At 50.5% G+C, this 24714-nt stretch overlaps 1 protein-coding gene and 1 long non-coding RNA gene across 14 annotated transcripts in view; one reads left to right on the forward strand and one right to left on the reverse strand.

Annotated features, from left to right (window-relative positions):
• The first annotated feature begins 81 nt into the window (after window positions 1–81).
• LOC139083478 (uncharacterized) lies at window positions 82–4046 on the forward strand. Its single transcript, XR_011540213.1, has 2 exons — window positions 82–206; window positions 864–4046. It is a non-coding gene; the product is annotated as an uncharacterized lncRNA (long non-coding RNA).
• Window positions 4047–4861: 815 nt separating this feature from the next.
• Window positions 4862–24714, reverse strand: part of PASK (PAS domain containing serine/threonine kinase) — a 36442-nt gene continuing 16589 nt past the window's right edge. For 5 of the 13 annotated variants that reach the window (XM_070620244.1, XM_008527203.2, XM_070620245.1 and 2 more), the window contains exons 9-18: window positions 23656–23812; window positions 18821–20445; window positions 17461–17642; window positions 16826–16993; window positions 15307–15432; window positions 15057–15191; window positions 11898–12097; window positions 8116–8249; window positions 6111–6257; window positions 4862–5449 (exon numbers count right to left, since the gene is read on the reverse strand). In XM_070620244.1, the coding sequence (XP_070476345.1) occupies window positions 5340–5449; window positions 6111–6257; window positions 8116–8249; window positions 11898–12097; window positions 15057–15191; window positions 15307–15432; window positions 16826–16993; window positions 17461–17642; window positions 18821–20445; window positions 23656–23812 (2984 nt within the window). In that variant the 3' untranslated portion in view covers window positions 4862–5339. Of the gene's footprint in view, window positions 5450–6110; window positions 6258–8115; window positions 8250–11897; window positions 12098–12814; window positions 15192–15306; window positions 15433–15777; window positions 16067–16825; window positions 16994–17460; window positions 17643–18820; window positions 20446–23655; window positions 23813–24714 lie in introns of those variants that run through there. The other 8 variants (XM_070620248.1, XM_070620243.1, XM_070620242.1 and 5 more) reach the window with 5 other exon arrangements.

The following is a 24714-nucleotide window of genomic DNA, read 5'->3' on the forward strand; positions in this document are numbered from 1 at the left end:
AATAAATTGATGAGGATGTTTATAATTTTTATGACTTTTTCTTTCAAATATTGCTGATTTTTTAATGTTTTGTTTTTTCAGATTTAAGAAAATCTTTTTCCCTTTTCTCTTAAGGAACTACAACTTATAGCAATTTGTAAGCAGAATTGAAGCATTTATCTTTTTCTCCCTATCTGATCCCTCTAGAATTTGAAAATGCTTGATGAGTGAGTATTCTTATTTTCGTGACAATATAGTTATTTGCATAAGTTCAATAAGAATCTGTTCTCCTTATAGCAGGACACAATTGGAAACACTAATTACCCAGGCTTTGACTTGAATGTCATATTTGAGAATGCATAAACTCAGATATGAATAAACAGCTTTAAGGGACAAGGATTGACTTTATGGAATAAAGCCACTTGGAAATATTGGCTTGGTAGCTTGCCCACAGGGTTCCCAGCAATCTTACCAGGTGAGTAAAGAAGGTCTCTTCCCTGGCAGGTGCAAGAACCTCAGGATATTTTGGGGACCTTAAAAAGAGAGGAATTCACTAAAATCTGTAGGCATTACAGGCAGAGTCTGATGACAAGTCCTTGGCTTGGCTTTCCTGGCCTTGAGAGGCATTTAAAGTTCAATCTGAAATTCCTTATGAAAAGTTCCAGCAAAGCAGATTTAAAAGAGCCTATATGATCAGTTGCTGTTCTTATGTAAATAATTGTTCCAAGTTTATTGAAACTAAACTTATTTTGTGAATCGATGAGTCTTGATTTGGCTATCTTTGGTAAAATGAGGGTGATTTTAGAGAGAAAAATTATGTTTCAATAGAAACTATAATACGCATTTGTGGATATTAGATTCTGGTTCTGTTAATTGTCTTTGAGGTTTCTGCTTCCCATCTGCAAACTAAAGCTGGACAACTTCATGTAAACTTAAGAGAGAACACCATGATAGCCCATGTTTAGACAATCTTCATGCCTGTTGCTGTATAAGCCACTCAAAAAGTTTACCTAACTACCTGATGACATCATCCGAGACATTTCAAACTGCAGGGGACACTTCAACCCTGACATCTAGAAATCTTCTTGACTGGCCATCCCCTGGCCTCAGGAATTTGTTTGTGATTTGCTCCAACCATTAACCTTGTTTTCTTTCTCTTTCTCTGGAAATGGTTCTGTTAAATATCTGATTACTTGCTTACATAATATAGGCCTAACTTTGGGAGACCCTTCCTATGTTCTAGAGATGATCCAAAAGACATGGAGAGAACTCAAATTAAGGAACTAAACACTGTCAGATGTTCCTCTGCATCATCTTTGTAGTGGAGACTGAATTCTATTAAAATCCTGGAAACACAGGCACCCAGAAGATCAACTTCATCCCTGCTGGATGGGACCATTCAAGGATGGTCACAGGGAATGGGAACCATGCCATAAAAGATCACAACCAGGACCACCCAAACCATGTCTGGCTTCATACTCTAGACACTGACTTCTCCAAATGGACAAGTGAAACTCTGATCGATCTCAAGTTGCTGTACAGGAGATGGTCCCCTAAAGATAAGTAACGAATGACTCCCACATTCTTATCTTGTTGGACCATTAGACAGCAAACTATTTAGCTACATTGGATTTCACCTGAGGTTCCAGGCCCTAACCTTGGTTGGTTTACAGACCTCTTCTCCTGGGTTCCCCAAGGATTAAGGTCCATTATGGAGGGGATACTAAAATTTGAGCTGTATATTTTGCTAATATGTGTGGTTGACTATGTAATTATAAAGTGTGAACTTAAGTGTTGTTGCAAAGCCATTGATCAGAGTACTAAAATATCAGTCATGCAGAACATACCTCGCTCTCCCCCACCTGGTACCCAGGAATATCTTTAAAATAAAGGTAAAAGAATTTCATTCCTCTGACCTTGAACTTTGCCCTTTTGCAGCAGGAAGCAGCTAGAGCAGTCTTCACCCCCATCCCCCAAGACTGAGGAATGATCAAAAGAGAGGGGGGATTGAAATTGAGGATGAAGGAGTTAAAATTTCCCTGGATTAGGGTGAAACTGTGCCTTGTACCCTCAAAGTTAATGTGGGAAACAAAATAACCAGTTTCTGAGCCTGCCTTGCAGAACAGCAGGAGAACTGCTGATAAAGGAACTTGCTGACAGCCCCCTGCCTGACTACGCATTTTGCAGGGACATTGAGAAACTAAGATGACTGATTGTAAACTTTAGGTATCAAAGACAAAAATTCCACCACGTGCAACACAGAACAGACAGTGATCCTGTGCGGAGGACTCTTAGAACTTCAGCCCCAAGGCCACATGCTCCCCGTCCCCTACCTAAAATTGCAAATAAAAGCCCTTGCTTGTAGCTTTTCAGGGAGTTCGGGATTACAGCTTGAGCTGCCTGTTCTCCTTGCTCCGTGCTTTGCAATAAAATTCCTACTTTCTCCCACTACACCGTGTCAGGGATTGGCTTGCCGCACAACAGGTGAGCGGACTCACTTCGGGGTCAATATCAGACACACACCCACATGCACACTGTAAGACAGGTATATCCCAGAGGTGCTTAAAGTACCCAAAGGAACTCCAGAGGTCTTTACAGTGTTTAAGAAACACGACCCAAGCAATAAAAAGACAAGAACGATGGCACCTCCTGACTCAGAGGTCTGGTTTTCCTGTTGGGATGAACTCCAGTCATGTTTCAGTCTCATTTGTATTCATTCTTAAGTTTCAAATCGAGACCTGTAATAGTTCTAGTACAGAGCCTGGGCATCTTTTAAAAGGGGATAGTGTGAAAAAAAGTAAAAGGTGTGCTTTCTCAGCTGCCTAAATTCTACCACCCATAAGCCCTAAATCTTAATTTATAAGCATCTCTACTTGTTTTATTTACTTGTTTCTGAACTGAGAAAAAGGGCTTGATTCTTAAAAGGACACAATTTACAGAGTCCTTGTTCTGTAGGAGGCACTGGGCTGGGTTAAAACGTTATCTTTTTTACAAAATTATTATATCAAAGAAAAGGAAGGTTGTAATCTGTGTGGAATGAAAGAGTTGGTTGTTTTTGGTTTTGAATCTAATTTTCTTCTTAAAACACTCAACTGTCAACACCTCAAAATAAATTATGTTAATGCTTTTATACTCAAAGCCTAAGAAAATCCTGTGTGCCACCCCTACTTGCTGGAAGGAAGCAGGAACCTGAACAGCTTATCTAGCTCTAGAAATAACCGGGCGGCCAGGCAGAGATTACTCTAAAAAGTCAACAGCATCTTCAGTCCTCTGAAAACTCTGTTCTCTGGAATCACATGTGGAACATGGAGAGGAAAATCTGTCAGCCTCAGCCTCAGAACCTTTCAATCTGGATTCTTTCTGGGAAGAAAACTCTCAGTGTCAGACCTTCTACTGCCATCAAGTCAGATGAGTTTTAATTATTCTGTCTCATGAAGAAGTAACAGTTCTTGGAGAGCTAGGACTTTGCCTTCTCAGCCCATTGCACACTTGTCTAAAAGAACATTTTGCAACTTCTTTTGTGCTATAAGCATCATAAACAGCACAAGGAAATATGTTTGGGTTTTTGTCACTCTTGAAAACAGAATTCTTAGCACATCAGGAAACTCATTTGAATTCTGAAGAATAAAGGTCACTAACTTTTGCTACATGATTTTTAAACAGACTTCTAAAAGCCCTGCCTTAGTGGAGAGGGTCCCTCTGTCAGGCTCTTGCGACAGCAGGGAGACGCGGGCAGCACTTTCTAAAGGAAGAGGACGGCGATATCCCGTATCCCAGTAGATGAGAATAAAATGAACTGTTATCTGAGCCTCCTACAATATGAAGACTGTTTAGTGCTTCCTAAATGAACACTGGAAACTGAGCGCTGGACCAATACTGGAGGCAGCCTGACCCTCAGCGTCTTCCAGAGGGCTCTGGGCAGGAGGGGGCTTGGAGCCTATGGAAGGTGATGATGTCGAAAAGAAGCGGTGAGGGGAGTCTTGGTTTCTGTTTTTGTTTCCTTCCTGCTATCTCAGCCTTCCTCCTCTCCAACACAGCAAAATAGAGGCTGGATTTCATGTGCTTGAGCTGGCCGATTGTGTCTGAGAGGGGCATGGATTGGAACCTAGAGGGGAAGAGCCATCTGAGTGTGTGAGAGATGCACTGGGACCTGAGCAAGAGTGGGAAAGGGGGACAGTGACAGTCAGGGCTGGACGCCTCCTCCCATGCAGTACCACAGGTGGAGCCTGGAGCTGGACATCCCCACATAGTCACAGAGGTGGGGCCTGGGGCTGGACATCCCCACATAGTCACAGAGGTGGGGCCTGGGGCTGGACATCCCCACATAGTCACAGAGGTGGGGCTTGGGGCTGGACATCCCCACATAGTCACAGAGGTGGGGCCTGGGGCTGGACATCCCCACATAGTCACAGAGGTGGAGCCTGGGGCTGGACACCCCACAGTACCAAAGGTGGGGCCTGGGGCTGGAATCCCCCCACATAGTCGCAGAGGTGGGGCCTGGGGCTGGACACCCCACAGTACCAAAGGTGGGGCCTGGGGCTGGAATCCCCCCACATAGTAGCAGAGGTGGGGCCTGGGGCTGGCTACAGGATGTCAGGGGATGCTGAGAAGGTGTCGTGGGTGGACAGCTGAGTCCTGCCATGGAGCCCACTGCGCAGCACAGCCCAGACAGACAGTGGGCCGGCCCTGGAGAGTGGTGCACAGGGAGAAGGGAAGTGCCTGAGAACAACACAGCCTCCACTCTCCTTAGACTAGGCCCCTGTGGGAGGGACCCCCAAGATGAGTGAGGCTGACCCTCTCTCCAGCTGTGGCAAGTGGGTGCACAAATGGAAGTGCCTCGCACACCAGCATTGTGGGAGAATTCACACCATCTGAGGCAGGGTATTGTTTACAAAATTGCTGTAATTTGGGATATGTTCAAGGAAATATGTTAATGAAATAGTCCAGTCATTTGGGGAACCAGCTCTGCCAAGTCCACACATCAGAAGAGCATGTACCAAGTGAAAGGAAACAAAAATGTATGCACATGTACAACAGCAGGAAGAGAAGCAACACTCTCTGCTGTGCCTTTTGGAAGTTCATGAACTGAAAGCCCTTTAATAGGACAAAACTCAAGTGAACACTAGAATGCTTTTTCAAAGTCAAGAAAAAAATGAAGTCCAAGTCTATTTTATAAACCTAAAAGAATATCGTATCACTGGCTTTTGTTCTGGCATTTATCAAACTTGCATATGAGTCTTTAGAAGGTGAGTTGGGCCTAATTCTTGCAGAGTTCCTTTCTCCGAATGGAAGGGCCTGGAAACAAGACGGTTTCCTAACTGAGTGCAGAAGAGCAGCAGGAAGCGGGCGCTCAGCAGCCGTCAGGGGCCTCCCCTGGGGCCCAGGGCTCTGGGCAGCTCCGGCGCCTGAGCCACCTCGCTCGGGCTCCTGCTCTCCATCTCCAGGCTCGCAGTGGACAGAACTCCACTTTCTGAGGAAAGAAGATGACATTGGATCACATGGTAACAACACATGCTTCTTTCTGGAAGAATTCCTAGGAGCAAAGGACATCAGAGGGACCCTTCAGAGCCCACTGGCAATGCTCTAGAGCTCCTGGACCCTGCTGAGGTGCAGCAGAGATGTGATGCAGAGCCATCAACACCAGCTCGGTCCACTTGGTCCACTCGCCCCGAGCAGTGGTACCAGACTCACTGAGCTGCTGCTCCCCCCACCGGCTGTGCTGCCAGGAGCTTGTCTGAAGAGCCAGGGCCCCCTAGGGCCCCTGAGAGCATTGCACTCACCCCCTGTGTCCTTATCCTCCCCTTCAGCTCACTCAGACCATCTCGAGATGTGCTTCTGAAACCCTTGGCCCCCAGCCCCTGGCCCTTTCTGCGGGTGCCTCCTTGTCACAGGCTCCCATGGGCGCTCCCCCACCTTCTAAGGCCCACTGCCAAGCTCTGAACCCCAGTGGTGTTTGGGGGGGCCTCTGGAGGAGAATCAAGGCCCATTTGTTTCACAGATGACAAGCCAGCTATAGGCCCTGACATTTGTGTCTGCAACAGCATGGAAGAGGGAACCCTCCTCCTCCCAGACCCAGGCAGGTGGCATGGGGAACCTCCTTGCCCTCAGCGGGCACAGGCCACACCCCTCACCTGGTTTGTTTACTCGATACACCTCATCCCAGGTGTAGTTAGCAAGGTTCACGGGCTGCGTCACCCAGGGGTCTCCCACCAGCTTCTCCAAGGTGGTACGCTGCTCGGGGACAGGCTGCAGCAGCCCAGACACGAGCTTCATGAGATCTGGGGACATAAAGACCCACCCTAGGCATGCGGCCAGGCCAGGCTCAAGTGGAGCACCTCCAAACTATGGGGCCTGGGTCCACCTGCCAGGGGTGCCTCGGACTGGGCGGAGGGAGCCCTGGAACCCCCATTTTCAGCTATACCCCAGGGGTCCTGGTGCACAGGGCCCCCAGCTGCACTTTGAAAAAGGCTGCAGGAGATGTTTGTTGCCTCTGAAATGAAAGCTTGGAGTTCAAGATCCCACCTCACTCACTTGACCACCAAGGTGCAGAGGTTCCTAACCTCGTCTGTTCTCGGGGACTCTGGCTGTGCAGAGCTGTGAATGACACAGGTTCCCGTGACAGGAGGGCAGAGGGAGGTGGCAGCAGAGTCCCCAGATCAGTCCCCACAGGACGGAGGCATGAGCTCTGAGAAGCACCCCCAGCCTTGAGTCTAGATTTGGGTCACTTTCTCCTAACATGGGTGTCACCTCAGCAGAGCCGCCCCGAGCCTCATGGTCCCAGAAGTGTGTCCTGGGAGCCTAGTGAGAGCACATGGAACAGCCCTGTGGGTGGAACAGCATGCTGCAAGAGCTGTGGTGTCACAGGAATCCAGGACTCCAGCAAAGCTCTGGAAACCTCTCTGAGGCACTGTGTCCCCCAAATTCACATGCTGAAGCCCCAACCCCGTGTGATGGTTTTAGGAGGTGGGGCCTTCAGGAGGTGACTCAGTGAGGTCATGCAGGGCCCCCACGATGGGATTCATGCCCCTGTAAGGAGAGATGCCAGAGGGCTTGCTCCCCCCCTCTCTCTACCATGTGAGCATGCAGAGAAAAGGCAACTGTCTGCAGTACGGGAAGAGGCCCTCGCAGGAACCGAATCTGCCAGCACCTCAATCCTGGATTCCCACGTTTCTTGTCTGTGGTTAAGCCCCGGGTCTGTTGAATTCTGTCAGGGTAGCCTGAGCTGACGGAGACACAGGCTTCTGACCTAAGCCAGGAATCCAAGGCACAGACCTCATGAAGACGCTCATCACCTCACTACTTGAAAGGATGAGTGACAGTGGAAGCACAGAATGTCACGATTGGAAGGGACCTCAGAACTCTGTGGTCTGGTGTCTACCCAACCCCTGCCGGCTCCTTGGAGCTCCTCCATGTATGGGTCCTGAGGTGGCCACTCTAGACTCCTCTCTGGCCACAGAACCCACATCCGCCTCTTCGATGGGTCCTCACTTCACATGCAAACCACCACTCGCATCTGAGGGGAGCCGAACTCACACTGCTGGTTCACCAAGAGCTAGTGGTGCAATGGAAACCGCCAGGCTTCCACGTGAGCAGCTGGGGGTCAAGTCCCTCCATCGCCCCCAAGTGATGAGTTTCTAACCCAAGAGGGTGATCTCACAGTCACTGCCACAGCCAAGCTCACAGGCTGCTAATGTCTATCTCTCAGGAGAGGGCCCCTAGGATCCAAAGGGGAACACTCATAAAAATAAAATTATCGTGATATTTGGGGGCTGGCCTGGTGGAATAGCAGTCAAGTTCATGCGCTCTGCTTCAGCAGCCCAGGGTTGAGGGGTTTGGATCCCAGGCCAGACCCGCACACCGCTCATCAAGCCATGCTGAGGTGGTGCCCCACATACAAAATAGAGGAGACTGGCACAGATGTTAGCTGAGCAACAATCTTCCTCACAAAAAAAATAAACTATCGTGGTGTTTTAAAGTCATATTCAAATTATCCTTATGTTCAGATCAAAGTATTAGAGGAATAGAAAGAAAGAGAAATGAGATTATGAGCATGGACAAAGGCGCACTGCCCTTGGAGAAAGGAAGCAGAGAGAAATGCTGGGCTGCCATCTACTCAGCCCTGCAGCCCGCGCTCACCTTCTGACACTAGGTACGGGGGGTTTATCGCAGCCTCCATGGTCTCCTCCAGCTCACAGAAGGGGTTCTCCTCAAAGATCAGTGTGTACAGCGTGACTCCCAGCGACCACATCTCCAGCTCCGGCCCCCGGTAACTGCAAGGAGGAGGAAGTGCTCAGGGCATGCTGGTGCTCAGCCCCAAGCATGCCAGGCCAGCCCCGCATAGGAGCCCCGGTCCCCATGCATCACCCGGGAGTGGCTCCCAGGCAGCCTCTCTGCACTCCTCAACCACATCCTCAGAGTCCAGCATGTCTGCCCTGGGCCAGGTGCTGGCCAGGCGCCAGGGAGGGAGAGGAAAAGCAAAGCCACAGTGCTGAGGCAGCTGAGAGGCTCATTCAGGAGATGGAACACCACCCGCAAGGATGAGATGGTACACGTGGTACATGGGAGCAGGGCAGAGCAGAGTGTCTCCCGGGGCGGGGCGGGGGGGCTTCCTGGAAGAGGTGGAGAGAAGGCACAGCGGGGCCAAGCTCGAGGCACCAGGCCCACAGGAACCCGGCTCACCAGGGCAACGGGGAGCCGCAGGCAGTTTCAGAACAGGGCAGAGTGCCCTTCAGAGAGATCATGGAGGTAACACGTGAAGGATGCTCAAGGTGAGGCTGGCATGGGTGAGAAATCCTCAAGGATAAAGCAAGGTGACAGCAGCAGGGACAGAAGAAAGTGAATGAGAAGGGAGGGCATCCAGGTTTCTGGGCCAACTGAAGGAGCAAGCTCTGGGGAGAAGACGCCCAGGGGTGCACTACCATTATTTTTGCTCATCATAAACACCCTCATCCTGGCTACCATCTGCTGGGCACCTGAGATGCCGACACTGTCAGGCATTTCCGTGGTTCACCCTAATGCTCACAACACACTAGCAAGATACACATCACCTTCATTTTACATGGAAGAGGTGAAGCTGCTGCCCCACCACTGGCACCGGGTCGACTGACACATGCCTGAGGCGGGTGGTCCCTCGGGTCTGGAGCTCAGGGGGCAGTCTGGCCAGGGGAGCAGATTTGGGAAGCAGCAGCATTTCACTAGACCACGAATTTAGACAAGATGGCTGAGAGAAACTGGTGAGTGAGAAGGAGTCCAGGACAGAGCCCTCTGCCATCAGGGGGCCACAGAAAGCCTGGGGACATCAGGAGGCAGAAAATGGGGGGGGGGGGGGGCCTTGACGCGGGGAGAGAAGAAGAGACCAGAGGGGAGGGGGGCGGGGGAGTGCTCAGGGTGTATGGACCACGGAGCCCTGGGCAGGAGCTGGCCAGGGCAGCCACATGGGAGGAGTCAGGCCTCAGTGACCAAGTGGGGAGGGGCCATGAGGACAGACCTCAGCACAAGCTAGAGCAAGAAAATCAGATTCAACAGCTTCTGTTCTTGTGCCATTTCTGTTTTGGAGAATGAGATTTCAAGAATTTTGGAGGCTGGGGGCTGGCCCCGTGGCCGAGTGGTTAAGTTCGCGCGCTCCGCTGCAGGCGGCCCAGTGTTTCGTTAGTTCGAATCCTGGGCGCGGACATGGCACTGCTCATCAGACCACGCTGAGGCAGCGTCCCACATGCCACAACTAGAAGGACCCACAATGAAGAATATACAACTATGTACTGGGGGGCTTTGGGGAGAAAAAGGAAAAAAATTAAAAAATAAAAAAAAAAATCCCTTACTTTAAAAAAAAAAAAAAAAAAGAATTTTGGAGGCTGAAGAGAAAAGCCCACTAGAGCAGAACAGCAGTCAGCAAGCTTTTTCTGCAGAAGGCCAAAGAGCCAGCATTTTAGGTTGTGGGCCACACCTGCTCTCTGCGATGGCAGCGCAAAAGCAGCCACAGACGCTGCAGAAGCCAATGAGTGTGGCTGTGTGCCAATAAAACTTTATTTATAAAAACAAGTGGCAGGCAGATTTGGCCAAGGGCCATAGTTTACTGACCGCTGGAGTAAGAGGACATGAAAATGAGGAGGGAGGAAGCAAAGTTCCTGAGGATGGGGTCTAGAGCCAGAGCTCAGAAAACCTTTGGCCCAGTCAGATGGAGAGAGTGTGCAGGATGGACGAAGGAGCTCACAGGGGGACACCTGCAGGCCAGCAGGCCGAAGAGGAGGGCGCAGGAAGCATGCAGGGCAGGGGCTCCAGGACAGGGTGGGAGCATGGCTCCCTGGGGGAGGCAGAAGGCTGCCAAGCAGCTGCTTGCCTGGCTCAGAGCCTCCAAATGCACAGAAGGGCCCCGGCCCCCTGCTCCCCTGAGAGAGTTTCACAGCCCGGCACAGGCGGTGAGGGAAGACAGCACACAGCACGTGTCACAGTCCCGGGCACAGTGGACATACAGTCCACTCCAACACTGATGACATGACAGCCATCACAGGACAGGACAGCAGCCAAGGGCACTCTGGGCACCGGGGTAACCAAATTCCATCTTAAAAGAAATGCCAAGGCCCTTCTTGGACTATCCTCCCCTTGTATCATTTGATGCTGTCTGTGGCTCTGGAGATGCACAGAGATGATAGGGGAAGGGTTTATTTAGTGCTTGCTTCGCACTCTGCTCATCACTCTGCTCACAGGGGCCGGCCCGGCATAGGGGTCTGGAACAGGTGGAGGGCTGTGGGCCCACGATGCTGCCAGCTTCAGAGGACTCAGCATGAGCGGCCTGCAACCTTTGCTTCCCGACTTCGAAAAGAAACGTGACTTGAGCAGACACTGTGATCAGAGCCCCTGGTCACTTCTCACACCGACACAGAGGGGTTTCTCTGTGAGCCCGAGGCATAGCATGGAGACAACACACAGATACTCCAGACTCAAACCACGCAGGCTCAAACCCAGCTCCGACCAGGGCTGTCTGAGTGTCCCCAGCACACCTGTCACATGAGAATGGGACCAGGTAGAGGAGCCTCAGAGGGCACAGCACAGAGCTGCAGTGACAGGCAGCAAAGGACGTGACACTGTGGCAGTCTGTCCCTCTAACCATGAGCCCTCCTGTAGAGACACATTCTAACTACGCCTCTGAAATACGAGTAGGTGGCACAGGAAAATACTTGTCCTCTGGATCTGACCTAATAAGGTCCACTTCACACAGGTGAAAGACACACTTCGTTGATATGTGGACGAGACAGAAATCCATGCGTGTGCAGCAAAAAACACTGAGAACTGTTTCCACTTAAGCCCCAGCGACCCTTGAGGAACAGTCAGTGTCCTTTCCTCTCCTAAGTTCCCTGAGACCAGGCCCTGCCCAGACCGACCCCACGCAGCTCACAGGCTTCCCAGGTACAGAGATGCAAACTCGGCCCATACCCCTGGGACCCTGCTTCTCTCCCCAGCAGAGCAGGAGGCTTGGCCAGGCCCCGAGCCCATGTGGAGTCTCAGGCCGGTCAGCACCTCCAGCTAAGGGTGCCGTCTTCAACACGGATCCTCTGCATTAGGACTTCTTCTCTTGCTTGATTTCTTATATGGCCACCCTAACAATATTTTATTGTAATAGATTATTATTCCCATCATCAAGATAAATAAATCCAACTAAAGAATTCTCTTCACTTATTTGAAGAGTCCCATCTTTTGGGAGAAAATAATGTAATGAATCCTTATATCCATCACCCAGCTTCCCTTGACCAATCTAATGTTGCCTGCCTGCCCACGCATTTTCCAGAATATTATCCTTTATCACTCAACACCTCCATCGCAAAGAAGCACAAACTGAAACTATTTTCCCACCTAAAATCCAACCAATCGTGGGGTCCCAATGGACAATGCGAAAGCAGGCTGCTCTGCAGGGTGATACGTACGGATTTCCCATGAGAACTTCGGGTGCACAGTACTCGATTGTTCCACAAAAGGTATAAAATAGTTTGCCCCTTTCCAAGTAGGCAGCAGAGCCAAAGTCTATGAGCTTAATTGTGAAGTCCTCAGCAATCACAATGTTCTCGTCCTTGATGTCCCGATGAAGGATGCTCTTCGAGCGCAGGTATCCCACCGCCGACACCAGCTGAAATCAGAAGGCCACGGGGGACTTTTTAAAAAAGCAATTTAAGTAAAACATGCATTTAAAATAAGGATTAACAAGAAAAAAAGAAAAGCCAATAACAAAGGAAAGGAACCATTCTGTAACTCATAATGAACTGGTGACAGGAAAGGATTCTGGATGCTGTGGATATGATCCAAACGAACCAAAGAAAAAGCAGTTCCAGGCAGGTGTGCCCGCCGTGGCTGGCAGACATTACGCCAACAACGTAAATACATTGATTCTTTTTTAAAATTTCATTATTATTATTATCATTATTATTTGTGATAAGGACACAACCTAAGACCTATCCTCCTAGCAAATTCTTAAGTACACAATACAGTATCATTAGCTATAGGAACTACACCACACAGCAGATTTCTAGGACCTATTCACCTTGCATAACTGAAACTCTACCCTGTGACTAAGCCCCCTATTTCTCCCTTCCCCAGATAAATACGTGATTCTTAATTTCTCTCTCTGTCTGTGTGTTACTGACGAAAGCTTCACAGCAAAGATTCACTCACCCCACGACACACACCATGACCATCTCGGGAGAAAGGACAGACAGACCACAAGCAGAAGCTACAAAGACAGGTGGTGGGCACTTGAATGCGTGTGGGTTGGGCACTAAATGGGAGGTGGCCCTAGAGAAAGCCTGAGTCCAATGCTTGTGGTTCACAGGGATGGAAAGTGACTTGCCCAGAGTTCACGCAGCAATTTAGGAGCAGAGCTGAGAACAGATGCCAAGACGCCTACTTCAGGGCTCTAGCAGCTTCTCAAAGAGCAGCACTGAGCATCAGTCACTCTTTCCCCATCATGTGCGGGATGTTCAACGATGAGGACTTAAAGTAATTCCACTGGAAACAGGCTTCAGTTCAACAAGCCAGATGTGTTAGTCTCCACTCTGAAAGGGTAAGGCTACTACAATATGGCACCATCTGCCTGGCAAAGCCTGCACTGTGCGTTTGAGAACAGAGGTCAACAGAAGTAGCATTTCAGGTAAGTGTAAGTAAAATTTCCAACTGCAGTCATAATTTGGACACCAATTGTACCAATCAACATAGTCATTCCATGGATGTAGTCAGTCATTTAGATCATTAGAGACAATTTTATATCTACAAATAAATATCTTTGAGTCAGAAGCAATAGTTAATGGCAGGTTAATGAAGCCTAATTAATTAACTTATAATTAATAAATAGATACATATATACATATATAAGCAAACATATACATATCTGCATAGTTATGTATACAGACACATTTATATACATGTATGCATGTGCCCATATACACACATGTGCATGCACACACATGCATGTATATACTTATACATTCGTATATACATACATGAACACATATGCATACATATGTATATACCTATACATACATGCATGCACACATACATATAGGGTCCTGTCAGGAAACAGAAACCACACGTTAATCTGAACACGGAAAGTTTCATCGAGGTTTATTAACTAGTACCAAGGGATTAACTGTAACAGGGTATGGAGAACCTGGGAAGGAAGCCGCTCTTCCTGCAGGTCCCTCCGGTGCCCTAGCTGCACAGGAGAAGAGTCCACAGGCCCCAGCCCCCTGCCGCAGAGCAGGCCCAGCAGACATGGAGCTGAGAGGCAGTACACACTGATGACTGGCACTATGTGAATACATATTTATAAACGACAATACAGTTCTATAAAACTGCGAATCCGTCTTTACATATGATAACACTTATTATGCAGATAGATGTACAAAGGGGCCATAGATACTTCTTGCAAAAATTGTAAAGTGCTGAAAACTATAATTTCCTATATCAGTAGCCCCAGAATTAACAACAGTTAGGCAGCAGCTTTTAAGAAGTGACTCCTAACATTACATCATACAGACACTCTTTTTACCATGAAGATATCAGAAATGAATCTTTGCCATGAATTAAAGTAGATGAGTGTATAATCTTCCAACATAGGAAGAGGGAGAGAGGTGACATTCGTTTGGCAGAGGCATGATGCCTGAAACTTAGAAGTAGGTGCCTTAGAAACTTAATTTCAGAAATCCAGTAACTTCTGGGAGTTTACAGCTTTGAGGAAGAAATGTCAATTTACGGAAGCTGTCATTAGAAATCGGGTCATTTCCTGGAAACAAAGAGCCAATCTGTGAACTGTTCACATCCCCCCTTCCAGGTATTTCTCCATTCTTTCCAGGAAGCTAGGAACAGTCTAGAATGGAACCACCACCTTCTCCTTAAAACTCAAAACAAGAATTACTGTCTCCCCTCCACCCCCCACTTCTCTCTCTCCCAGGACACCTTTTGATTTTGCTGATCACTCCCCCATTCCAATAAAATAAGTTGACTAAGATCAATACCTAAATAGACATGAAATAGGCTAAGACAAATACTTACTGTAAAATATGTCTGCCAGCCTCTCCATCTTTGCTGATTAATTAACTGAATGACTACCATTTGTAGAGCATTAACTATGTGCAGCACACATGCCTCAGAGGCCCTGTCAGACTTCATCCTAACAGCCTCACAATGCTGGTACTATAACGACCCCGACTGCCCAGATTAGCACTGATTTCCTGGTGGTGGACAAGGATTCAGATCGAATGCACAGGTCTCAAAGCCCAGGATGGTAGCTTTGTTGGCTAATTTTTAAGATTGGTGTGGATATTATATGTATATAAATAAACTTTAATCATTAAACATACTTCCTCAATCATCCCAGGATGGTCTCTGGCCTCATCCTTCCTTCCCAACCTCACTATTTCTACATCAGCCATAGAATTCTCTTCTCAAAATATTTATCTTACTCCATAAAATTTAAAAACTGAAGGCCAGCTCCAGCTCACAGAGAGAACCGAGTGTGGACCACTGATCTCTGCAGCCTCGGGATCAACACCCAGGCCCAGGTTCCTCCCAGCACAGCTCAGGCCTGCTCTCACTTGTCGGAAGATGTAACTCGCCAGGGGCTCGTCAAGGCTGGGATGGTGGTCAATGAAGGAGAAGAGGTCCAGGCCAGAGCCATGCTTCTCCATCACGAGCTGAAAGAATTCTTGGTTTTCAAATACATCCAATACCTGGAAAGAGACAAAGTTGGGTCCAGCCCTGCCAAGACACCCTCAAGACAACACATTTAAGATCTTCTCACGTGAGCAATGTCAGGGCATCACCAAACGAGAAACACCACTCCACCTTGATGATATTGGCGTGCTGCACCCTGGACAGAATGGCAATCTCTAAAGTAACTTTTCCAAATCTGGGATCCTCAATCCAACAATCCTCTAAAACCTTCTCCTTCTTAATGAACTTCACCACCACCTACGAAGAAAAAGAGAGGGCAGGTAACTGCAAACGTTCCTCTCGCGTCCCATCGAGCCTGGTGCCCACTGCTGGTTCACGGTGGCAGCGGAACCTCCGCATTCACCTCCCCCAAATCCCAGAGACGTGAAAGAAGACACCTAATGATGAAGCCCTGCAGCGGGAGGAGACAGAGAGGAGAGGACATGACATTGTATGCACTGACACACCACCAATGCTGCTAACTCTGCAGCCCTCACAAAACTTTGACATTAAAAGAGAAAAAGGGAAAAAACTCATGAATAAATATAAATGGAAAAAAATCCCAAATAAAACTATTAGCAAACCAAGTTCAGCAGTGCATTAAAAGAACATTATAACGTGATCAAGGATTGAGTCTACGAATGTCAGCTGACTGATGTCATTCACCGCATCAACAAAGGAAGCAAGGATACAATCATGTCAACAGATGCTGAAAAGGCATTTGAGAGAACTCAGCACTCATTCTTTAAAAGAAATTTTTAATGAGCTGAAAATAAAATGAAATATCCTCAAACAAAAGGTATCGATCAAGAAATGAAAGGAGCATTGTCACTGACCGTGAAACACCAAGAGACCCAGTCACATGCCTGTTAGTAACGCGGCTCTGCAGGTCCTGGCCAACATGACAGGAGGGAAGGAAAAGAAAGGACGATGAGAGATAAACAACAGTGCAGGAGAGACAGCTGTCATTACCGGTAGAGGAATGATCCTTAATCTAGAAAATCAAAAAGGACCCCCTGAAAAATGATCAGAACCAGGAAGACTCTAATACACATATGTGACGTAGCTTTGGTAAACTCCGGCAATAAGTGAGCAGAAAGTGCAGTGGTGAAAGGATCCCACACGTGGCCTTCCCAGGAATCAGCAGGCCAGGCACAGGGACACTTGGGCATCTCCAGGGTTCACAGGGACAGGCAGTACTGTCACCATGTCAATTCCCCCAAATCACAAAATGCCCAGCAACCACAAATCAAATCCCAACAGATTTGGGAGGGAGGGACAGCAAAGTCCGAGGCTTATTTGGGAGAGGAATATGTACGAACCGCCATCACTACTGAGGCCAAGGAAGGACCCTTACAGGTCTCAATCTGCAAATCGACAGGATGTCAGCCCCTGGGGGTATGAAAGGACAAGGGGTGAAGTCCGCCAGTGCGTCTGAAGCAGTGAGTAGGATGGCCTGCCGTGAATGTGTGTGCTGCCAGGAGAGCCTTCCTATGTCTGACCCCGCTGGGTGCCAGGCCGTGTGCTCGGTGCTTCACACGGAGAACTCCTTCCATCCCACTGGAATCCCGGAGTTTAGACACTAAGGGACTGAAGTCATCGAGCCATCTGAAGTGGGGCCTGGCCCGCTTCCCTCCAAGAGCCAAAGTACCTCCTTATTTTTTTCCTTGTCCACTGCGGTCCACACAAAGCCAAAGGCCCCACTGCCGAGCGGGCTCAGCGTGCTGTACTTGTGGGAGTACGCACCCTCACAGGCCGCCAGCCCTTCCAGTTCTACAGCCTTGGGGGACTCCTCCAACCAAGATTTGGTTTTGAGCATCTGTGAATGCAAAGAAAGGTCTGAGGGACCACACACAACCGCAATGAAGAAAGGAGGCTGCAGCAGGCAGGTGCGTGTCATCCCACTGTCCCCAGCAGCCGTGCACCCTCCCACGCTGGGGGCCGCAGCAACCACACCCTACACTGCCACTCCCTGCTCCTGTGCCCACGGGGACCCAGCCCGAGAACCACTCTCCATGGGGCATGCCAGGTGGCCTCGACACATCGGTCCAAAATGGTACACAAGTCGAAACGTGTTCACGCCCCACCCTGCACAGAGGACATACGCACATTTAAAATCCTACATGTGGCTTCATCCTTACACAGGATATTAGAAGACAGTGTGAAAGAGTCACAAAGAGACCCTCTTCCCATTCCAGAGGAAACAGAGAGAGAGAGATGCTGATTGGAAAACATTTTCTACACAGAAAGGCGAGTTCAAGGCAGGAGCAGACTGCAGATACCAACTTCCCCCAGGCTGGATCCGGGCAGCTCGCACATGGAGTGGCTGGAGCTGGGCAGGCTGGCCAGGAGCAGGCGGGTCCGCGTGGCCGAGTCCCGGTGGCTGTGGAGGAGGTCTTTCACCAGCCAGCAGCAGAACAGGGTGGCGGAACCTTGGAGCTCCACTCGCTTCACCTCAAACTGCACACCTGATGGGAAGGTGAGACTGCACAGTGCTCCGCTGACACCACCACACAGCTTCATGATGAAAAGGGCGCGCTCCCATAGAACAGCGTGGGGATGACGCAGAGCCCCCGGGACGGGCAGAGGCAGAGGACACCTAAGCTTGGAGAAGGGGAAAGCCGTGGAGGGCAGGCAGGGAGAGGCCAAGCATGGTGGCAGCAGCTCAGCACGTCCACCAGGGCAGCCAGAGGCCAAGAGAGAGACCTGTGACCACCTGCCAACTCGGAAAGGCCTGGAACACTTGCGCCAACACACCCTATGCAAGGAGTCACTGCCTCCAGGTGAAGGGGTGTGAACGGCTCAGTGGAAACCATACAGTCTGTGCCTCCTCTCGCTCATGCGGCCACACGACATGTCAACCACACTCACACACAAACCCGTAAAGCTTGTGCATCTCTACACACATCCCCACGTAGCCTCTAGGACACACCTAAACAAACCTGGTTATCTTTTTTCAGGAGGAGGAGGATTTACAGGGCATTTTATTTCCTTCTTCCTGTTTACATTTTCTAATATTTCTACAAATAACAAGTATTACTTAAATAAGTTTTTAAAGTCTAGGAAAAAAGTCCTAGTGATCAACACTATGAAATCAGCAATAAGGAAACAACTGGCTAAAATAACGTGGACCTGTTAGGAAATTAGGAAAATCAAAGCAAGTAAAACAAACATAATCACCTCCAAGGGGCAGTTGAAGGGCCCGGTCATCATCCTCCCAGAGCGGGGACTTGAGACCAGAGCAGCCTGGGCCCCAAGAGCACATGAAGACCTCCTATAGGACCCCGCAGCTTCGCACGTCACTCCTTGCCACACGTGTGACGGCCGGGGCCTGGCTGGTGGCAGCCCGACCCCTGCTGCACAGAGGGGCTCCTAGGCAGGGCGCAGAGGTGGAGGGGACCTCGGGCTCCCCCTCCCAGGCACATGCACCGGTAATCCTGATTTTCGAGAGGTAAACTCTAACTACTTTAATACAGCATTTCTGCCAAAACCATTCAGGGGGGTGAAGCCATCAGACCGCAGGACAGGGACACCCATGCACCCCGCTGTGCTGTGCACCAGGGGCAGCACACATGCCAACAGGAGATGCAGGACACGGACACGGACGGGGACACACACACACACACACCCCCCCGCTGGGACATACTCAGCCGCGAGCCATCTCGGTGGTAACAGCTCCCCGCATAGGTGCCCTCCTGGATCTCATGCTGCAGGCTGGTGGCCCCGGGTGTCACTGAGCTGTCCCCTTTCACAGGTGTGGAGGTGACCTGGATTTTGCCGAGCCTGGGCTCCTCTGATGGGCACGCATCCACGGGACTGGCTCCTGACACGGGAGGGACGCAGCCCGGGCTTTCTCTGCCATTCACTTCATAGTGTTCAGAGGACAGCACACATGTCTCAGATGGTTCTGTCCCATCAAGTCCCAGACACCTCTCACGGAACCGCCGGCCTTCACCAAGACCGAAACAGGTGCCGGTCAGCAGTAACAGCTCTCTATCGTCCAGAACATCTGAGCTCTGCCCCTGCAAACTGCTCACATCGACGTCTGACCCCACCAGCAAAGGAGAGGTCGTCCCCGTGAGCTCAGACGTAGCGCAGGAACAGTTTGAAGAAGTTCGGTCTGTCCATTCACTGAAAAAGCGCTCCCTGAGGTTCCAGGAGAACAAATTTGCGTCGGCCTCCTGGGCTTCCTGGGCCTCCACTGCATCCAGGACGCCAGGGAGGTCTGTGGCTAGCGCGTAATAGGCTGAGGAGCTGCCCGTGCGGCTGCTGTGCAGGTCTCTGCCTTGCAGGTCACACAGCGACACAGGGGCAGAGAACTGGGGGTGCTCTGCTGGGACCAGCTCGACATAGGAGACACCCAGAGGTCCCAAGAAGCTCGATTTGGACAGCTGCTCCTTAATTAAGCACGTCTGCAGCTCTTCTCTGTCATTCTTCGCTCCCAGCCACGGCTCGTCCAAAGTAGGCGTCGAGAACGAGAGCCGCAGCATCCCGGAGGGGCTGGGGGCCGAGTCCCGGCTCCCCTGCTGTGCCCTCCGCTCACCCGAGTATGCAGCACAGTGCATCGGGACGCTCAGCCCCGCCGGCTGGCCCACGGCACACGGCTCAAGCATGGCCGCCTCAGCCCGAATGTTTGAATTGCTGGCACTGCTCGAGCCCATCCGTTCCAGCTGTGCTTCCTGATACGGGCCACACATTTCAACATTCCTGCTCCTGTCCTCAGTGGGGGCTGGAGTTTCAGAATCTCCTCTACGTGAAGCAAATGGTTTTGTGCTCCCTGGGTCAGACCTGCTTCCTCCCAAACGGTCCTGTCTGAGGCTCTCTGTTGCTGCAGCTTCCTCTTTCTCCAAGACAGCGTTCCGCTGGTCCTCAGGCAGTGACTGTTGGCTACGGGCTGGGAGGCCTCCTTCTGAGATGTTCCACCGGTCCTCAGGCAATGACTGCTCCTGGGCTGGTGGGTTTCCTTCTGGGATGTTTTGCTGGTCCTCAGACAACCACCGTTGGCCATGGGCTGGTGGGCTTCCTTCTGGGATGTTTTGCTGGTCCTTGAACAATGACCATTCCTGGTATGGTGGGCTTCCTTCTGGGATGTTTTGCTGGTCCTTGGGAAATGACTGTTCCTGGGATGGTGGGCTTCCTTCTGGGATGTTTTGCTGGTCCTTGAACAATGACTGTTTCTGGGATGGTGGGCTTCTTTCTGGGATGTTTTGCTGGTCCTTGGGCAATGACCGTTCCTGGGATGGTGGGCTTCCTTCTGGGATGCTGTCCACCCTTGGGATTGTAATATGGAAGACATAGTTACCTGGGGGCCACAGAAGAGTCAAAGGAGAGATCACATGGATTCCCCCTCTCTCAGAGACAAGTGCAAATCATTTAACATCATAAACTTATAACAGAAAAAAATGAATAAATTTTCTAACTAAGTTAAAAAATAAAATACCAATTCACATAGTCTCCAGATACATCCACATTTAGCAATGATTTATCACAGAATGCCACTGAGCCCCCAGGACCAAATGCACAGGCTTTGGTCAGCATTCTCATTCTGTGAGTGGGGCTCCCACACTAGCCGTGCAGCCAGCGTCAGCCCACCTGCCTCAAGGAGGAGAGGAAGAACGGAAAGATGGGATTTGAGAGTGTTTTGTACACTACACAGTATGAAACTGTGACTGGCTACAAACACCAGGGAAACAGCTCAGAGAGGGCCGGCGCAAGAAGGAAGAGCGAGGCCGGTAAGGGTAGGATTCGCAGGATGGGGGTCTAAGAGGTTCCTAAGAGCTGGAACAGAGAGCCCACAAGAGCACAGTCAGCACGGGGTGACCACTGAGGAATAGGCTACCACAGCCCAGACAAGGCGATCCAGGGGGCTGCGGGCCCAGTGTCAAGACGCCCCCACGGCTGGCCCTGCCACGGCAGCACCCACGCAGCAGATCGTGCTGAGCACCTGCCCCATGTTGGCCCAGGGCCAGACGCCGGCACCAAGACCAGCAGGATGTGGCCGTGCCCAGCCTTGGGGGGTGCCGACATGCTGGGATCTGGTAAGTGTTGCAGCAGAGGGTCATAAAGAGGCACAGGAGAGGAAGGACCCGTCTCAAGGATGGTTCCACAGAGGAGGGAACTGTGAGCAGAGTTCTGAGGAACAGCAGGAGTCTTCTGGGGAACTGAGGGGTGGGATGAGCGTCTGTGGAGGCCAGACAAAAATTACCTACGTCTCTCGCCACACCTACCCCTCGCTCTCTCTCCATCTATCCCAGGCCAAGAGGCTAGCCCTTGGGCCCGTCTCCAGGGAGCTGCCCGTCCTCTGCAGTCAGCAGATGAGGCTGGAATTCTGGCCACGGGGAAGTGAGGAAGTAAGGGGTGGGCTTCCGGGAGAGACTTTAAAATCGGGGGGCCCCTCCCCTCTCTCCCCTGCCCTCTCCTCAACTGGTTAAGTTTACGTGCGATGAGCAGCCCCAGGGACGGCAGGGCCTCCAGCAGTAGGCACGTGGGGACCTGAGACCCCCGCCAGCTTGTCTGGGCATGCCACTCAGCGTCTCAACACTTCATCTCCAGTCTAACAATCAACTCGGCTTCATCATCGACTGGCTGGACACAGCAAGACCGAGCTCCCAGGTTCCTGGGAGAGTCAGAGGAAGCACTAACATAGTCCCTGGAGCACAGAACACTCCGTACATCTCGCTTCCCTCCTTCCTTCCCGCTTCTCAGCTATTTTCACTGTTTTACTTATTTTCCTGACTAGACCATAATTATTAGGGATGAGCCTTCAAGTCTTTTGCAATGTTTATTTGTTGAGTGAATAAGTAAATGAATGAATGAGGGAGGGATGCAAAGCAAATGCTTAGAACCGTGAGATCAAAAATGTCCAATCTAAGAGAAATGCAGGAATCGGAGCATCTGGTGGAACTTCCTCGTTGCACAACTGGATCCCAGAAAATAAACTCTGCCCCCGGCGCTGACACCAGCGAGCGCCCACGGGGGCCAGGCCCGTCCAGCTACACGCACCCCTGCACAGGGGCAGGCTCCTCCCTCCTCAACTGTGGGTGAGCACATGTGGGAGAGCCAGCAGTTACACTGCTCACACACCAAAAGTGGGCCCCCAGTCAGGAAGGAAAAAGCCCGGGAGTCTCAGCCATGACAGGAAACCCCATAACATCCGTCAGCAGGAAAACATCGACCCGAAGCACGGTGCTCGATGAGAGGTGCTGGTTTTGAGGTAAGGCCACATAGGAAGGCCCTTGAGGTGTATATAAGTGTGGGTACACATGCACAGACACACATTAAGACAACATGCACAGTGTGATCCTGTTTGTGTTAAAGGAAAAGAGCAGCTGTATGTGAGCACACACACGTGTATAATGTATGCTTATATGAAATGCACGGGGAAAACGGTCTAGAAGGACATGGCTGCTGACAGCGGTTCCCTCTCTAGGGGAAGCTCGGCGACAGTCACAGGAACTTTTGCTTTTTATCATTATTCTTCTGCACTTTAAAAAAACACACATATTCATGTATTACCTATTTTTTAAATAATTTGAAGAATAATAGAAAACATAACAATGTGGATAAATCACCCAAACCTAACGATGAGCAGAAGAAGCCAGACATAAGGGGATGCACAGGTCAAGTTCAAGGACAGGCACTCTGACCATCATCGTAGCCCAGGGCAGTGAGGGGCACCGAGCAGAAAGGGAGCCGGGTGCCTCCTGGGTGAGAGTGGAAAGGATCATGGATCGCATACCACCCACAGTTTGGGGCCTTACTGTACGCTGTGCAGCAAAGAGATTTTTAAAAGAAAAAACTGGTTGAAAACCGATCAAAATGCTTTGCACAACAGGACGGATAATTGAACAGTGGACTTTTTATTTCTACTTTTTTAAATTTCCCAAATTTTCTAAAATGAACTTCCTCTACTCTAAATGGAATACTTTGTTATTTAAAAGGGCACAGAGAGGGCCCACCCCGTGGCCGAGTGGTTAAGTTCGTGCGCTCCGCTTCGGGGCCCAGGGTTTTGCCGGTTTGGATCCTGGGCGCGGACATGACACTGCTCATCAAGCCACGCTGAGGCGGGGTCCCACATAGCAGAGCCAGAAGGACCTACAACTAGAATATACAACTACGTACTGGGGGGCTTTGGGGAGAAGAAGAAAAAACAAAAGATTGGCAACAGATGTTAGCTCAGGTGCCAATCTTAAATAAAAATAAAAATGCCAAAGACAACAGATTCAAATAATTTTGAAAAGAAGAAAATTATGCTTGAATCAGTTCCCTGGAACTTACCTAAATGCTTCCTTATCTGTAGAAAGGGGACTGTTTCAGAGGCTGCTGAGGACTGGCCAGATAACTCAGAGAAGCGACTGCATCGAGGTGCCCAAGTAGGTGTTCCGTGGCTGTTACCACTGACAGCGGCCATCTCTCTAGAGGGCTCCTCATCTGCCCACCACCTGCCCTGACCGTCAGCACACCCTTCCTCAGAGGACTTACCCCGGAGCTGGGGGAGATGGGAGGGAAGAAGGGAGATGGCCTCCAGTATCCGCTTGGGCCTGGGTCCCAGTGAAGGCTTCTTGGCTGCCCACTAGCTTTAGGGTCTCATCTCGTGGCAGAATGTGGTCACCAGCTAGCACAACGTCAACACTTGGATCTACAGCAACAGCAAAAGAGAGTGTTTTCCACCTGCAGGCACACCCTGCTGAAACAAACCTCCTCGTTTCCCCATGGCTCAAGGGCATGGCAGGGGGCTAACCTGATCTTGGAAACTCCCCCAGCCCCACCCTGGCAGCATGTCCCAGATCCGACCACCTCTCATCACCCCACGGGCACCCCAGTGCAGGCCAGCAGCCTCTGCTCTCCATGCCGCTCTGTCCTGGGCCTGCACCGGACTGGCATGATCTGACTAACATGCAGCTGGAGCATGGCCCTCCTCTGCCCAAGCCCTCCAAAGGCTCTGCCTCGGGGTAAAAGCCAAAGTCCCTAAAAAGCCTACCTCCTGCCCCTCTCCTGGGGGCCTCCCTGTCACACCTGGAGCATGCCAGGCCTTCACATTGCTGCTCCCTCTCCCAAAAATGCCACCCCTGCCTCCTTCAGGGCTTCACTCAAAGCCGCCTTCCTGGGGGCCCTCCGAGGCCCACGGGCCCTGAGAGGGCACAGCCTCCTCCTGAGTGCTGGTCACCTCCTACGCTCGGCACCTATGCTCCTGAGTCACCTGCTTCCCCCCAGCTCTACGGGACGCCTATCTACCCACGGCAGGCCCTGGCCCACAGCATGTCAAAGGGACTAGAGGAGTGAGACCGTCCTCATTAGACACCAGTCTGGGTTGGGAAGGGTTAGAAAGAATCCCGCCCCCAGCTGACGGAAGTGGGCGGGCTGGCACCATCTCTCCAACGGGCATTTCCACAACAGCTAGCAAAAGCCCTCACCCCAGGCACCCAAGAACACCATTTCTAAGACTCATCCTGAACAAATGGGTAAAGAAGATGTGGTATATATATGTAATGGAATACTACTGAGCCATAAAAAAAAACCAGAATCATGCCATTTGTGAGA

This window comes from Equus przewalskii, chromosome 5 (genome assembly GCF_037783145.1).
Source record: "Equus przewalskii isolate Varuska chromosome 5, EquPr2, whole genome shotgun sequence".
Classification (NCBI taxonomy): Eukaryota; Metazoa; Chordata; class Mammalia; order Perissodactyla; family Equidae; genus Equus; species Equus przewalskii.